The sequence below is a fragment of the Rattus norvegicus genome, chromosome 3 (genome assembly GCF_021556685.1).
Source record: "Rattus norvegicus strain SHRSP/BbbUtx chromosome 3, alternate assembly SHRSP_T2T, whole genome shotgun sequence".
Taxonomy (NCBI): Eukaryota; Metazoa; Chordata; class Mammalia; order Rodentia; family Muridae; genus Rattus; species Rattus norvegicus.
In genome coordinates, this window is record NC_141536.1 from 155,696,287 (window position 1) to 155,713,262 (window position 16,976).

At 52.1% G+C, this 16,976-nt stretch overlaps 2 protein-coding genes and 1 long non-coding RNA gene across 6 annotated transcripts in view; 1 reads left to right on the forward strand and 2 right to left on the reverse strand.

Moving 5' to 3' along the window:
* The window catches only part of Kcnb1 (potassium voltage-gated channel subfamily B member 1), a 94,426-nt gene extending 93,296 nt beyond the window's left edge, over window positions 1-1,130 (reverse strand). For both annotated transcript variants that reach the window (XR_015682111.1, XM_087649779.1), the window contains exon 1: window positions 822-1,130. The gene's annotated coding sequence lies outside the window, so the exon portion shown is untranslated. The remainder of the gene's footprint in view (window positions 1-821) is intronic.
* On the forward strand, window positions 77-16,163 carry LOC147995822 (uncharacterized). Of its 3 annotated transcripts, XR_015684857.1 has the most exons (4): window positions 1,256-2,688; window positions 3,279-3,409; window positions 11,605-12,803; window positions 13,225-16,163. It is a non-coding gene; the product is annotated as an uncharacterized LOC147995822 (long non-coding RNA). The 3 variants fall into 3 exon arrangements; XR_015684858.1 differs by lacking the exons at window positions 1,256-2,688; window positions 11,605-12,803; window positions 13,225-16,163 and adding exons at window positions 77-407; window positions 6,053-7,665; XR_015684856.1 differs by lacking the exon at window positions 1,256-2,688 and having other exon boundaries at window positions 2,990-3,409.
* The window catches only part of Ptgis (prostaglandin I2 synthase), a 35,702-nt gene continuing 33,578 nt past the window's right edge, over window positions 14,853-16,976 (reverse strand). The window contains exon 10 of the mRNA NM_031557.2: window positions 14,853-15,134. Within this exon, the coding sequence (NP_113745.1) occupies window positions 14,990-15,134 (145 nt within the window). The 3' untranslated portion in view covers window positions 14,853-14,989. The remainder of the gene's footprint in view (window positions 15,135-16,976) is intronic.

A 16,976-nucleotide genomic window follows, 5' to 3' on the forward strand; every position in this document is an offset into this window, starting at 1 on the left:
GAGGCCCCCTGGAGGCTCCCAGGAAGCCCCACCCCCGCCCTGGCGCAATCCGGCCGCCCGGGGCGCTGTCCGCCCCGTCGAGTGCTGAAACTCCCTGCTCTGCGGGTCTCGGGATGGAGAGCCCAACCGGGCCCCGCAACGGGGAGGCAGGGGAGAGGCAGGGAGAACTTTCTTTCTTTCTCTCTTTAGTGAGTTCTCATCTCTTCCCACCCCAAGATAGTCAAGATTTTGGGTGGGAGCATAGCGATGGCATTGGGCTTGCTTTTTCTAAATCTTAAAAGATTTTGGGCTGAGTGGGGATCGTGGCGTCTACCAGATGCCCACCTGTCGGAGGCCACCAGGCAACCCTGTCCTGGGGCGACCCCACACCTCACTGCACCAGGACCTGAGGTCGCTCCCGAGACCAGGTGAGGGTTGAAGGAGCCCAGCCAGCGGGTTCTGCACCTCCTTGTGCCCCCCCCCCCAACCCTAGCGCAGGAGGGGCGCGGACTCCTCGGGATCCGCCTGCTCGGTGCTCCCCTTCTGCCCCTCCTCCTCTCTCTTTCTCCTCCTCCCCCTCCTCCCGCTCCTCCTCCTCGCTCCTCCCGGCGATGGCTTTTTATAACTCCGGGTTCTGCGCCTTTGCCCGGGCTCGGAAGGGAAGGAGTGGGGGAGGTGGGAGGCGGGGAAACCAGCGGAATCTTCTGGCCTTTCAGAGCGTGCCCTCCTCCCGCCACGCACCGGTGATTTCGGGGGGTTCCCGGGGCCCACAGCCCGCGGGGCGCACGCCCCGCCCCCAGCCCCGGGGCGGGCCCGCACCCCCCCACCCCCGCCACACTCACCCCCAGGGTGGCCGCCTCCCGGGGCCGCGCCGCGCGCATCTCGCCGGCCGCCCGCGCCCCCGCCCGCGGCAGCGGCGGTCCCGGGGCCGGGCTAGGCCTACCCCGGCCGGGCGGGAGGGCGGGCGGGCGGCGCCGGGGCTGCGGGGTGCGGGCGGGGCGCTCTGCGGGGCGCAGGGACGGCGCGGCCCGGGCGATCGGCGGCGCCTCCGCCTCCACCTCGGGCTCCGGCTCGGCTCGGCGGCGGCCGCGGCTGCCTGCGCGAGATCAACAAGTCGGGCTGAGCTTCGGCTCCGCGCTCGCCGCGATTCTGTCCCGCACTTCGGAGCGCGGCGAGTGGCACCGAGGCGGGACGGCGCCACCTGCGGGTCGGAAACGCGCGCGGCTTAACCCCTCCGTGCCCGGCCCGGTCCTGGCCCAGGCCGCGGGGCCCACCCGGGCTGCTCGTCTGGGTCCCGGCCACCACGAGGCTGAGCGCCTACTGCATGCAGGCGCTGCACGTAGGGCGGGCGTGGGAGATACAGTTGCGAAGCCAACTAGCCTCTGGGTTGCGAGGCTCCCTGGAGAGCGACTGTAAACAGAATTGGAAGACTATGTCAGACAGGCTAGAAGCTGGGAGGATGGGAAAGCTAGAGGAGGCAGGTGGCAATTTTAAATAGCCCTTGCTTTGATTCCATTCCCGGATTCTACAAAATCAAATTCTAGATTCTAGAGGAAAGTGGACGTTGCACCTACTAACCAACAAACATGCAAAAGAGGTGGGCAGCTGGGTGGTAGCTGCTGAGGAGAAACAAGGCCAGGTGAAGGGCCAGTGAAGACTCAGAGCTTGCCTGTCCTGGTTAGTCAGTCACCCATTCTTGCTAACTTGGACAGATGCTTCTGGACTGCTGAGGGTCTAGATCAACCCAGAGATCCACTGCTCCTGCCTCACCCTGTGCAGTGGGGTGGTCAGAGTGACTGCAAACAGGACTGAATGCAGAAGGGGCCAGGCCTCCCTTTGTCAGCCACACTTGGACCCTGCTGGTTTGTTCTCTCACACACATATCTGTGTGTGGGGTTGAGGAGTTAGAGGTACAGCAGAGAACCTGGCCCCGGAGGGAGGAAACTTAGTGGGGCCTGGTACCCGGAGATAAGGCCTTCTCCTCTCCACTTTGGGTTCCTGTCCACTGTGTCACACAGAACTGTTTGTAAAAACCCATCCGCTCTGATCAGTTCCCCTCCTGCCTTCTCTCCCTGTGAACTCTGCTCTCAGCTCCCCCATCCCGCCTCTGCCTCTGCTTCCTACAGAACCACGGCTGTCAGAATGAATGTTCCATTTCCCAAACTGAATGTCTGTTGTCTTCAATGGAGTAAGGCCTTCTTGGGTTTTCCCTTGCTCTGGCCTGATAGTTCTGATTCAGTCCCTCCCTCCTCATCTCAGCTTGCTCACCACTGAAGAAAGACAAACAACTAAACACATTTTTGTTTGTTTGTTTGTTTGCTTGTTTTTTAATGAGAAAGCTTTGGCCAATCATAAGTGCTACCAGGGAATCATGGGGCCAGGGGTAGCTATGCTGAGACTTTTACCCAGAAGGTCAGCAGGGCCTCTCAGACTCCACAGGTAGGAAGGGAGTCAGATAGATATGGAGGGATAAGAGGAATTCCATGCAGACTTGTATCCAGGCTGAAGGCCAAGGGCAAACAAGGGACGGCCACGTGCCTCCCTGGCCACCATAGAAACAGCATAGAAAATGCAAGATGAAGCACTCGGGAGGCAGAGGCAGGAGGATCTCTGTGACTTTGAGGCCAGCCTGGTCCACAGAACCAGTTCTAGGGCAACCAGGGCTGCATGGAGAAACCCTGTCTCAAAAAGCAACAACAAAAAGAATATGTAAGATTTGTTTTTCTTCCCATGTGTGCTTATGTGTGTATGAGAGAGAGAGGGTTAGGGTTAGTGTCAACTCACGACAAATTAAATTCACCTGAGCAGGGAGCCTCACTTGAAGAATCGTCTTAATTGCTTTAATTGATGTAGGAGGACCGACCGGAATGTGGGTAGCATCTACTAATGGGGAACCAGATTAAATGGTATGGAAGAAGGAAGAACACTTGCCCTTGTTGGCCTGGCCTTGACTCTTGGTGAAGGGTTGATTGATGGTGATGGTGGTAGTGGTGGTGGTGGTGGTGGTGATGATGATGGTGGTGGTGGTGATGGTGGTGATGATGATGGTGGTGATAATGATGGTGATGATGAATGTGGTGGTGGTGGTGATGATGGTGGTAGTGATGATGATGGTGGTGGTGGTGATGATGATAGTGATGATGATGGTGTTGGTGATGATGGTGGTGGTGGTGATGGTGGTGATGATGATGTGATGGTGGTGGTGATGGTGATGGTGGTGGTGGTGGTGGTGGTGATAGTGGTGATGATGGTGTTAGTGATGATGATTCCTCCACTGATATCAGAACCAACCATTTCAGGCTTCCATCCTGGGCCAAGGGCCTTCAAGTCTCCAGGAACCTTTGGATTTTTGGTGCTGGCTTGGTGACGACTGAGACAACTCAAGGACCAGGCAGCTACCAGATTCCCAGCCTCACAGTGAAATTTCAGAGTAAGCTGATCTAATCCATTCTTTATTTGGTATACGGAATGTTTTATATTTAATATAGAAAACATGGGGTTCCATCAGTTCTGTTTCTCCAGAAAATCCCAACTTATACAGGGCACGTGTGTGTGCACGTCCATATGGAGGTCAGAGGTCAGCCTTGGGCATGCTCCTTAGATGGCATCCATCTATGTAATCATCACATTTTACTTTGAGATAGCCTCTCTGACTGACTGGGAACTCTCCAAGCAGGCTAGGCTGCCCGGCCAGTGAGCACCAGGCATCCACCTGCCTCTGCCACCCCTCCCCCACCCTGGGAATATAAACATTCACAGCCACGCCTGTTTTGTTGTTTGTGTGTTCGTTTTGTTTATTAACATGTATTCTGGGGATTGAGCTCAGGTGCTTGTGCCCGTGAGGCAAGCGCTTTGCTGACAGCCCTGTCTGCAGATCCACTCATTCTGAATTCCTTGTCCCCCCACTTCCCCTCAGACCATACCCCCTACCTCCTAGGCAGTGGCTGTTATCTACCGAGTGAATATCATGGGACTTTTTTTCTATGTGATCTTGAAAAAAGATTCATACGTTTTTGCTGTTGTTGTTATGTTTTGCCTTCCCCCCCCAAAAAAAAATAATCCAATGTATAGCCCAGGCTAGATTTCAACTCACCATGCTGTGGGTCTTATCTAGGCTGGATTTGAACTCACCATGCTGTGGGTCTTATCCTTCTGAGCAATGTGGGCTTATAAGCCTGGATTACCTGCCTGCACCACTTGCTTTGTCTCAACTTGCCCATGCGCTCTGTTCTGGAACTTGAATGGGTTTTATTTATTTCATTTTATGTTCGTTGGTATTTTGCCTGTGTGCATGTCTGTGTGAAGGTACCAGAAGCCCTGAAACTGGAGTTACACACAGGTGTAAGCTACCTTGTTGGTGCTGGGACTTGAGCCCAGGAAGAACAGCCAGTGCTCTTACCTGGTGGCCCCCCTCTCCAGCCCCCACACTGTTTCTTTCTTCTACTCAGTTATGTGGTCCACGGTTCTTAGTGTGTTCCTCCCTGGTCGTCAGCCACGCTAGTCCTTGAACTCAGTGAGTTCTCTCACATCAACTCACAGACCAGCATAGAGATTTTTTTTTTTCCAAGACAAAGTCTCATAGCCCAGGCTGGCCTTGAACTTGGCTACATAGCCAAAGAGGATTTCAGATATCTGATCCTCCTGCCTTCACCTCCTAAATGCTGAGATTACAGGCATGCACCACCACACCTGGTCTACACAGCCCTAGATTGAACCGAGCTCTTAGTGCATGCAAGGCAAATGCTCTCTCTATCCACTGAGCTGTGTCCCCAGCCCTGATGTGATGACTTTGTAAACATGCTTCCTGAGGCTTTGGAACAATGTGTCCCAGGGTGTGTACACTCTTACCTAAGTGCACCGAGACTCCACTGCCTCTGGTGGCATCTCCTCTAAGTGCTGGGAGTCCTCCAACCCCAGTCTTAGCCTCCATTAGCTTTTATCCAGAGGATGGAACCTTGGCTATCCAGTGCGTGCCAGAAAACAGCTCAGTGTATTGAAATACCCCTCTCATTGACTATTAATGAATGTCAGGTTTGCCTCATAGGCATTGAAGTTCTGGTATGAGTGTGTGTGTGTGTGTGTGTGTGTGTGTGTGTTTGTGTGTGCGTGTGCCATTGTGGTGATTTCATCGGCTGTTGTGAGAGTTGTTACTGTAACGGTTATTTTTACGGTGGTGACTGTTGTTGTAGATATAATTATGGTTGTTGTAGTAGTGGCTGTTGCTATAGCTGTGGTCACGGTGATGGCGATGGTTACAGTTGTTGGCTGTAGCTGTTAAGAGTGTTTCGCTGTTGTGCTGGTGACTATTATTATGATTGTGGTTGTAGCTATTATGGTTGGGGGCTGTTGCTGTGGTTTTTATGGTTGTTTGGTGGTGGTTGCTGTGGTGGTTATGATTCTGGTTGTGTTGGCGATGGCTGTTATGGCTGTGGTTGTAGTTATGGTTGACAGGAGGTTGTTATGATTATGGTTGTTGGTAAAATCGTGGTTGCTATTATCATCAGTGGTTGTTGCTGTGGTTGTGATATGTATAGTTGATGTTTGTTGCTGTGATTGTTGTTTTGAGTATGGTTACTACAGTTGGTTGTTTCTGTGGTTGCTGTTATGATGCGGTTGTTATGATTGTGGTTGATGTCATTGTTATGGTTGGTAGTTGTTGCTGTGCCTATTGTTCTTATGGCTTCCATGGTTGCTGTTAGGATCTGGTTGTTGCTGATGTGACTGTTCTTATGGTTGTAGTTGTTCTTCTAGTTGGTGAGTGTTGCTGAGGTTGTTGTTATGGTCACGGTTATTATGAACGGTGGCTGCTGCTATGGTTGGTGTTTGTTGCTGAGGTTGTTGTTATGGTTACGGTTATTATGGTTGGTGGCTACTGCTATGGTTGTTGCTATGGTTGGTAGTTGTTGCCATGGTTACTGTTATAGTTATGATTGTATCTACTGCCATGATTGTGGCTGAAGTTGTTGGTTTATGGGATTCCTTATATCATCTACATGCTGAGTTCCTTATTGACCCTGGACATCGTGAACACTCGAGTATTCATTTTTTGTTTGTGATATCTTTTTGTTTCCAGAACATTATTTGAGGGGCCCATGAGATGGCTCAGCAATGCTTGTCCCCAAACCTGACAGCCATTCTCCTGCCTCAGCCTCCTGACTAGCTGGATGACAGGCCTCAACCACCAGGCCTGGTTATAGGTGGTTTCCTGGAAAGCATCCTTGGGTCAAGCCACTTTCCCACCCTGGTCTGAAGGGGCTGCCTTTGCCGTCTGCTGCACCCACAAGGTCGCTGCCTGCCCTTCCGGTCTGAGCAGCATGGGGTTCTACTCGCTGAGTTCACGAGGCCTGCTCTCTCTGCTCTTCTGCCTTAAAGTGAGCTTGTCCACTCTCCTCTTTCAGTCCTGAAGAGAGCGTCATGCAACCCCGAGCAAACCATCATCTCTTCTTCCCAAGCTCTGGGTGAGAGCGCCCATCTGCCCAGGGAAACCTTGAAAACTGCAATCTCTGGGAAGAATCCTGGCTTGAAAGCACACACACACATTCACACACACTCACACACACAGACATACACACTCACAGACACACTCACACACTCACACACATTCACACACATTCACACACTCACACACACTCACACACACTCACACACAGACACACTCACACACTCACACACAGACATACTCACACACACTCACACACACTCACACACACTCACACACACAGACACACACACTCACTCACACACACAGACATACACACTCACAGACACACTCACTCATACACACACTCACACTCACATTTGCACACACACAGACACACACTCACACACACACTCACACACGCAGACACACACAGACACACACACTCACACACAGACACACTCACACACACTCACACACAGACACACACACACAGACACACACACACTCACTCACACACACACACACACACACACACACACACACACACCCGCTCCTCCCCCGACCTCCCCCAGAAGGAGGCAGATGTTTCATTGTTTGTCCCAGAGGACATGTGACAACATCCGCACAGGGATTTGTTGTCACAGCTCTGGGGGAGAGGGCAATCTTCCTGCTGTCTTGTTGGTGAAGGCAAGGTGATGTCACTAAACATTGTACTGTTAAGAGAATGATTCCTTAAGTGACCCTCCATCAGAAAGGGCACCAGGGGAGCTGAGCAATGTACAGTGGTCTCAGGAGACCAGAAGAAGCTTCCTGCGTTTATCCAACAGAATGAGCCCTGGATCAGGTGGTGGCCATTTCACCAGCCACAGGTGATGAATCTGCAGGGATTCTTCTGCAAACCATGGCCAATGCCGAAAACCCTGTGTGATTGGGTTACCCTGCAACATCTACAAAGTTTAGCTGCAAACTCAGGGGAGCAGTGCCCAGATCCCCTTGTTCCTGAAAGTGCAGGCAGAGGGGACAGTTCCATGGGGCTCCATTGAGAGCCCTGTGTCTGTGTTTACTCAGCAAGGAGACCTTGGAAGTTTCCTTTGGGTGGCAGTATGGCCTCAGGGCAAAGAGAGGGGGCGCAGGACAGAAGAGCTGGCATAGAATGATTTTGGACAAGTGATCTAACCTCTCTTAACTGTACTGTTCCCATCCTTAAAATGAGTACCCATAGAGATAGTGACTGTTCAGTTATGAGGAGATTTTTAAAAATTCTCTTTTTGTGTGTATTTTGTGTATATACTAAGCATGCGTGTTGAGGACAGAGTTGGATGTTGGGTGCCTGAGAAATTTTTTTATTTATTTTTTGCGTCTGTGGGTGGTTTGCCTACACATGTGACTATGCGCTGTGTGTGTGCCAGAAGAAAGCATTGGATCCCCCGAAAATGGAGTCACAGACAGGTGTGAACCCCTATGTGGGTGCTGGGAATAGAACCCAGGTCTTCTGGAAGATCAGCCAGTGCTCTTAACCACAGGGCTATCTCTCCAGCCCATGAGGAATTTTAAAAGCCCTTTAGCACCAATGGCTCTGTCTGCTCAACTGCAGGTCACTAAGTGGGGGTCACTAAGGGAGGGGCTTGTGTGTTCAGCTCAACCTAAGTAACCAGAATGCTTAGCTGGTGCATGAGGAGACGGACAGCTGTGTCAGCAAATGCTCATGCACCAGCATGAGGACCTGAGTTCAGATCCCCAGGACACACACACACACACACACACACACACACACACACACACAGAGCCAGGGCTGTCCCCGCACAGCTGTAATCCCAGTGCCAAGGAAGAGACAGGGATTCTGGAAGCTCTGGCCGTCTGGCCCAGGAGAATCAGTAGGTTTCAGGTTCAGTGAGAAACACTGTTTTACCCTCACGAGAGCGTGGTTGAGGAAGACACCTGGCATTGACCTCTGACATCCACATGCACATACATGTGAACACATGTTAACATGCCCAAAACATACCACACACACAAATAAGTAACAGAGTAAGTAAATAAAGGTTCCGAAAATGCTTAACTAATCCAGGTAGAAATTGGGAATGGGGTGGAATTAGTCGGAGCTCCTCCTCCCACCCTTCTGTTTCGCCTTTTTCAGCACAGAGGCTCTTTCTCCACAGACATATGGTATTCAATTTTTACAAAGGGGCCACGGCCGTGCCAGACGTTAGTCTTCATGAACATGAAAGTAAGGTGACCAGGGTGGTTCAAACAAACAAACACACAAGCAAAGCAAATATCTTACCCTCCCCACGTCTACCTGGAAATAACATCATCACGGGTAAGGTAGAGTGGAATGGTATCTTGTCATTAGGACTCCTGGATCCAGCCATGCCTGAAGCCAGTGCCACTGGATTTCAAGTTATGTGAGCTATGAAATAACTCCTCTTGTCCTGTCAGCCGTCAGTCTGTTGGTACATCCCCCACAGTGACAGTCCTCTCTCTACAGACCAGAAATGTTCTTAGCTCGAAAGCAAATTAGATATACAGGAACCAGGCAAGGGGGGCTGGAGGAGTGGCTCAGTGGCTGGGAGCAGATGCCTCCCTCACAGGGGACCCGGGTTCGATTCTCAGCAGCCACATCATACAGCTCACAACCGCCTGTCAACACCAGCTCTAGGGGCCTGAGAGATGGCTCAGTGGTTAAGAGCACTGACTGCTCTCCCAGAGGTCCTGAGTTCAAGTCCCAGCAACCACATGGTGGCTCACAACCATCTGTAGTGGGATCCGATGCCCTCTTCTGGTGTATCTGATGACAGTGACAGTGTATTTAGATACAATAAATAAATAAACCTTAAAAAAAACCAAACCAGAAACACCAGCTCTAAAGGATCTGACACCTCCATTCCTCCTCGGGCACCTGCACTCGCGTACACGCACGCATACACATTATTAAATAAAATAAGTCTTTTTATAAAAAGAGAGAGAGAAGCAGGGAGAAACCTGGATTCCCACCACTCAGGAGGCAGAGGCAGGAGGATCAGAAGTTCAAAGTCACAATCCACTGTAACTCCATTTCCAGCTTGGTAGGCACTGAGCACGCATGTAGTGCACAGACATAGATGCAGGCAAATCACCCACATGCATTGCAGTAATTAATTATAGTAAAAGTTTAACGTCATTTTTTTGCTTAAATAGTGACCGTGCTGGGCTATATGAGATTCTGTCTCAAACATACCTAAGAAACAAACAGGAAAAGCGGGGCAGAGGGGGAGGGAGGGAGGGAGAAAGGACGGGAGGAAGGGAAAATGAACTACAACTGGGGATACTTATAAAGAAGGGACACAGCATAAGACTCTGATTTAAAGCCAAGCAAAACCACAACATCCATGGAGGGGACAGCTTCTCAATGCAGGTTCCAACAACAGACCATCTGATTCCTGGCGACTGCCCTCTCAAAACATGTCTGCTGGGGCCTCGCCCGCTATCTTGCTGGAGCAGCCAAGATCCATCCACGCCACCTCCTCTGACCAGTGCTGGCAAGAGGCTCAGCTGTTTGAAGTCTGATCTCCAGATTCCATGATACCATCCATCATTTATATCCATGGCGCAGCCTGCTCAGGTTTCTGGGAGTTTCTGGGTAGGGCAAGGCTAATGAATGCCCTACCCCTTACCCCTGCAAACCACACACACACACACACACACACACACACACACACACACACACACACGTGCATCAGTTCATGCATGGATTCCTTGGTAGAGAAAAGTGGCTTGATAAAGGTCAACAGACGAGTCCTCAGAGACACAGGGAACATGGGGACATCATTCCATATCATGGGAACCCCTAGAGCTCCTGGGATGGTCCCATCTGCTAGACTGTCCTCTCTCTGTTGTCCCTTTGTCATGCTCCATAGTCAACACCACAGTGAACAGAGCAGGCTCCACCTGGCAGGGCTGCTGGGAGGATGAACCGGAAAGTATGTGACAAGCTGCACGTCCCTCCCAACGCTGGGAAATACTCTTGAAACAACCACAATGACTGGATCAGTTTCAGACACACTATATATCAGCCACCATACGAGGGGGTCTGTCTGTCCATCTGACCCCACCGAAGGTTCTTTCTCTCCCTTGCACCAGTCACTGAGGACGAGTGGATGAAGCCATTACACTGTTAGATGACCCTAAGAGACCCACTCTCTGAGTCTAGCCCCTCTACATAGCCCAGAGTGGCTTCAAACTTGCCATCCTCCTGCCTCAGTTTCGTGAGTAGCTGGGATCCTGGACCTGCACCACCAGACTCAGCTCTGACGCCTGCTCTTTTCTTTCTGAGTCCACTTGTCTTTAATCAAGCCATGGGTTTCCTGGCTCAAGTCCCTGCAGATGAATGAAGCCTGTTTTTTTTTTTTTTGGTTCCTTTTTTCGGAGCTGGGGACCGAACCCAGGGCCTTGCGCTTCCTAGGCAAGTGCTCTACCACTGAGCTAAATCCCCAACCCCTGAAGCCTGTTTTTTGATCAACCCAAAGTATCTCTTCCTCCTCCGTCTATCACCTACCCACAGACCTCAGCATCCCCTTCATGGTCTCAGTCACTAAGCCCCACCCAGCATCTACCCACTCTCTCCACCACACACATGCCGACTGATTCCTCTGTCTCTCCGTCCATTCACAGATCCTAAACTGCCCATCTTCCCATCTGTCCACTCATCCTTTTGCCCTCGTCCTTCTACCAACACGCCACTTACCTTTAAACATGCCTGTCTACCATTCACCCACCCATTTGTCTATCCATCCATCTACCCACACACCCACTTCTAACTCATCCACCATCCATCCCATCTATCCTCCCCTCACACAGTGTTTTTTATCCACCTGCTTCTCCACTCATCCGCCTACCCGTCTATCCACCCATTCACACGCTCCCCCACCATCCCGAACCTTCCCAGCCACCACCTAACAATGGCTTCTCGGGCTTTGCATATTACAATGCTTGGTGCATACTGAGCTCCGTGAGACCCCATCATGGTCTCCTGGGTTCTCTCCCTGGAGAGCAGTATAGGTGCCACCAGAATGTCCCCACAGAGGAAGCCTCTTGGTGGTCAGGACTTTGAAAGTCGTTGACTTCCAGGGTTTAGGGCCAAAAGATGATGGAATGCAGGACCAACCAAGGGGCAAGCTTCCAACAGAGCCATTAAGGGTAAGCTGATCTTCTTTCTCTCTTCAAAGGAGCGGGGGACTCCAAGACACACAAAAACAGTCAGCAAAAGAAACCGAGGCTGCCGAGATGGAGCAAATGTTCCATTTGAGTGAGAGCTCAGCTCCCCTGCCCTTTGGACCTGGAGTCTCTCCTGCCTCCCCTCCCCTCCCCTCCCATCTCTCTTCTTAGCCTCCCCCCACCCCCAGCCCTTCACGCTTGCTGGCCACAAGCTCCCAGGATGAGACCAGATGGACTGGCACTTCCTCACCTCCCAGCAGACGACCTCACCCCCAGACACGCAGGTTCCCTCTCTGGAATCACACAGAGGCTGTTCATCAGCAAGACTTTAATGGACGCACGTCCGTCTGACAGCATGACACAAAGCTTGAATGCTGTGTTGTAACCGCCATGCTGCTCACGAAACACACTGACGCTGTGTTTATTAAAAATAACAGAAGCCTTGAAACCAGTGTTTGGGATAGATGCTCAGGTTGACGCTGGGCTACCAGCCCCTGCCATAGGCACTTCACCCCTCTTTTGGCCTCCTTACCCACTTAGAGTCCACCAATGAGAAGCTGAGGGGAGACATGGGCGAGGCTTTCAGCCAGCCAGGATACTGGCTCATCTAACCCAAGAACCCAGGCCCCAGCACCCAGAGTCTTGACCTCCACTGTCCAGGGCCCAGTTCAGTGTGGGGCAAGACCATCCGGGGAACACATCATCAGAACAAACTGCAGACGCTAGCACTGACTACAGCCGGGCACGGAGAGCTGAGATCCTGCCCGTGCAGGTGGCTAATTCATCTCTCCATTCTAAGCTGCCAGTTCTTCCTGCCCTTCCTCTTCCTTCAGACAGCATTGTGCATCCCGGGCTGACTTCAACTCACTGTGTAGCCCAGTCCGACTTCTGAATCTCTAATCCTCCTGCCTCTACCTTGCTGGGATTTCGGGCGTGCACCACCATAACCCAATTTAAGAGGAACTGGAGATGAACTCAGGACTTTGTGCGTGCTACCCAACTGAGCTAAATTCCCAGCCCGTTATAAAAGAAAGAAGCGGGGAGTGGCAGGAATTAAAACGAGGGCATGCATGAACACCCCCCACCCCCCTCCGAGCGCTGCTTCAGCACGTCAGGTCTCCACCGGAGCTGCCTGCCCTTAACCACAGTGTTACGCGTGTCTCTGAGGAGCTGTCACCTTTAAGGGGAGCCAGCCCTTTATCAAGTGCAGGTGAGCATCGTGGGGACAGCCCAGCCTGATTCAGTTAGGATGGGGCTCTGAAGGGCTTCCCCTAGCACACCAGGACCGAAGCCTGTGAGACCTTCAGCAGCTATTTCTGCCACTTTCTTCCTCCCCTTCCAGCCGTGAGGAGGCAACTGGGGGTTGCCATGGAAACAGGCTCATCCTCCCACAGGAGGCTTGCCAGCTCCGATTTCCTGCAAAGATAAAAAAGAAGGCAGCAGTGGGGGGTCACCCAAGCATGAAGCTGGGTTTCCCTGGGGATACCCACACTCCTGCCAATCACACTGTCTATCTGGGAATCCTGAGGGTGCCTGGAGACCCAGGGCCAGGCAAGCCTCCAAGCCCCAGCCCTGCTTCAAGAGCTGAGCCCCTGGAACACACAGGCTCAGGCCCTTTTCTGTCTTCCCAGCTCAGTCTAAAAGGACCTCATCACAGATGTGTCTGCACCACGCTTGGGTGTTTCTGGCTGTCAGCTCTCCAGTGCCAAACAGAAGTGTCCCACTGCCACCCCGAAAGCCTTCGGAATGAAGAACAAACTGCCCACCCAACATCTGCTCCCAGGAGAGGTGTGTAGGCTGAGCTACTGGCAGGAGCTGTGTGACCCCAGGCAAGTCACTTTACCTCTCTGAGCTTGCTTTCTCATCTGGAAAGCTGGCCTAACACTCCATTATCTCAAGGGTGCTTCCAGGACCAAAGGTATATACCTGCTGTGCCCGTCTCAGCATTTCAGGGTACTCGGGACGCTGGACATAGGGCCACACACTCTCATCCCAGCACTCTGAAGGCAGAGGCAGGTGGATCTCTGAGTTCAAGGCCAGCCTGGTCTACAGAGTGAGTTCCAGGACAGTCAGTGTCACAAGTGAGGCTGGCAAGCCACAGTTCCCTTGAAGTCAGTCTTTTCTCCTAACACTGACACAAAGGTTGGTTTTCATTACTGACTTGGTGCCGTGGCTGTGCCACCCAGAGTAAGGCGAGTGTCTAGCTGAGGAGCAGCCAGCCAGTTCCTGTCATTTCCCACAGTAGTGCTCCCAAGAGTCAGAACGGGGCTCGGAACCCAGTGCCTTTGAGATCAGAGGGAACTGGGGAGATTTTGATTCGGATGCAGCTGAAGCCTCGTGCTGGGTACCCCCAGCCAGAGATACTCTTGGGGCCATGGGCCTGGTGTGGCGGGGGCATTCACATGAATTCTCCACAGATAACATGAAACTATGTTGTTGTTTAACTGGATATCTCTAGGTAACCTTGACTGTCCTGGAATTCGCTATGTAGATCAGGCTTGCCTACAACTGAGAAATCCCCCTGCCTTTGTCTCAGGAGTGCTGGGACTAATGGCCTGTGCCACTACACCCAGTTCTACTATGTTGATTTAAAAAAATATATTTATTTTATTTATATGTGCACACTGTAGCTGTCTTCAGACACAACAGAAGAGGACATCAGATCCCATTATAGATGGTCGTGAGCCACCATGCGGTTGTTGGGAATTGAACTCAGGACCTCTGGAAGAGCAGTCAGGGCTCTTAACCACTGAGCCGTCTCTCCAGTCCCCTGGGTCGATTTTTAACGTGCAGGCTGAACAAAGCCATCTTGCTGCAGGCTGATATACACCACAGCAGGGGCGTGTATGCTGGGATTCAAGGGATAGACTCCTTAGACTGGCTCTCCAGACATCTCGCAGGGCCAGATCTTTCTGTCGTGCCCCTACCCCAGTCTTAGCACAAGGGAAACCCTGCTACCTACTTCCTGCGAATCAATGGAGGACTATGCGTCTTTCCAGATAGCCGCACGAAAAGGGGTCATGTCTCTTTAAAGATCTGGGGATAGGACTTAAAAGTAACAGACACACTGAAGAATCCACACACGGTCCTCCAAGGACCTGTGTCTGCCATTGCTAGCCAAGGCCTGGACTGCACCAGCTACCAAAGGAGGGGACAGTGCCTGCTCTGAGAGTCGGGGGCATGACGATGTGGACCATGAGTACCACAGGACAGGAGGCACAGGAGAACCTAGAACACAGCCTGATTTGGAAGCAAAGTCTTCACAGCGAGACACAGAGCTTTTATTAGCTTTTCCTGCTCTCGGTGTTCTCACTGTCCCCTCCTCTGGACACAGCATTCTGGAGGAACAACAGGAAGTCAGGAGGCCCCAGATGAGTGTAGTGTCTGCTCCACAGGTCACAGCCTGGTACGGTACCGGATGGGCACATCTTCCTCCGGCTGCATCAGGCCAAAGCCATATCTGCTAAGGTCAAACTCCGGGACCTCTGTGTCCTCACTGACCAGCTCCAGGTCGAAATGAGTCAGCAGCAGGACCACAAACCTGCAAAGAGAGGGCGTGCTGCACACTCTGGCCATAGCAGACCCAGGCAAGGTGAGGCTCAGTGGTTGTGTCTGTGGCAGCCATTTCTAGGTCACAGCCCCTAAGAGTCAGAGTGCGTGTGAATCTCCAGTTTTCCCGCCTACAGCATCATCTACAGATGCCCAAATAGCCAGAGAGAGGGTGGGCCCCAGCCATGTGTCTCTAACCCCACACCTGCGTGGCACTTGAGTAGTTCTGAGTCCCCGGTGCATCACAGTGTTCATGGTGACAAGACTCTGCCTCTCCACAAGTCTGCAGCCCTTTCCCTAAGCTAAGAACTAAGTCACCCCTAGCCAGGGCCATGTTTACCAGGAGTACCTACAAGATTAAAACCTGTGCCACTCCCTCAAGACTCCTTGCCATCACCGAGTGACACAAATGTCACCAAGGGCCACCTTTGCCAGGCAGCACTCTCTACTGCCACCTTTTGGAGACACATAAAGCTGTCCTATCTAGGATGCTCTCTGACTCAATGACACAATGACAAGTCCGCCCTGTGAGTCGATGGTGATCCTAATTGACCTGGGCCTCACCACTGTCCCCCACCTCAATTCAGGGGCCCAAAGCCACACCGAGAACACAGCAAGGGCTTTCTCCTTTCACTGAGAGAGGAGCAGGCGAGCGGATGAGCCAGTCCACTGCGCTTAAGAGGAAGTGATCCTTGCAGAGTCTGTTCCCACTTGGGGGCTTGCTTCTCCTGTGGGGTCAAGGGAGTAAAGACGGAGTGTGTCTCTTCCAGCTCTGGAGGGGTTGGGTTATCTGAGGTAGGAGTCTCGCTACCCATGTACCCAATGGTTAGAGCTATCGATGCTGCCGTCCGCTGAGAGCTTCTAGCAGGGAGCTCACAGGGACTGAGGTAAGAGCAAATTCACTCCTTTGAGAGGCCACGAGCAAGGTACCATCTAAGCATGTCAAAGCCAGCGCCTGTTTTATCTGTCCCTACATGGGTGGAAGCAAGAACTGTGACTAAAATTCTGTCCTAGTTACCGATGTGAACGAGTCTATCCTGATATGGTTGATTCGTTAGGGCGTGAGCAGAAGGCAAACCTCACCTTTGCTCTCGTGCTGGTTCACGCTCCAGCCACAGGGGTGAATTCAGAGCCTGCACTGGCGTAGCACGCACGCACACACACACACACACACACACACACACACACACACACACACACCTGAACATCAACTGTGCCCCATCCACCAGACTTTGTAGTGCTCACTCTAAGTCGCTGAGCCAGCTCCCTACCCTTGTGCGTTCCTCAAGCATGTGTAAAACTTCATGGGATGACCTGTATATGCTCGGCCCAGGGAGTGGCACTATTAGGAGGTGTGGCCCAGTTGGAGTGTGTGTGGCCTTGTTGGAGTGGGTGTGTCACTGTGGGCGTGGGCTTTAAGACCCTCATCCTAGCTGCCTGGAAGCCAGGATTCTGCTAGCTGCCTTCAGATGATATAGAACTCTCAGCTCCTCCTGCACCATGCCTGCCTAGATGCTGCCACGCTCCCACCTTGGTGATAATGGATTGAACCTCTGAACCTGTAAGCCAGCCCCAATTAAATATTGTCCTTATAGGACTTGCATTGGTCATGGCGCCTGTTCATAGCAGTAAACCCTAACTGAGACACTGCATGACCATGTTCCATTTGGTGCTAACCTCTCTGTGTCACTGATGGGCTTCAGTCTCCCCTTGCCTATGTCCTATGACTTTACTTTCTGAGGTACGATTTGTTGTGTGTTGCTGAGGATCGACTCTTGTGCCTCGTGTGTGCTCAGCAAGCACCCTACATTGAGGGCTGGCCTCTATCAGCCAT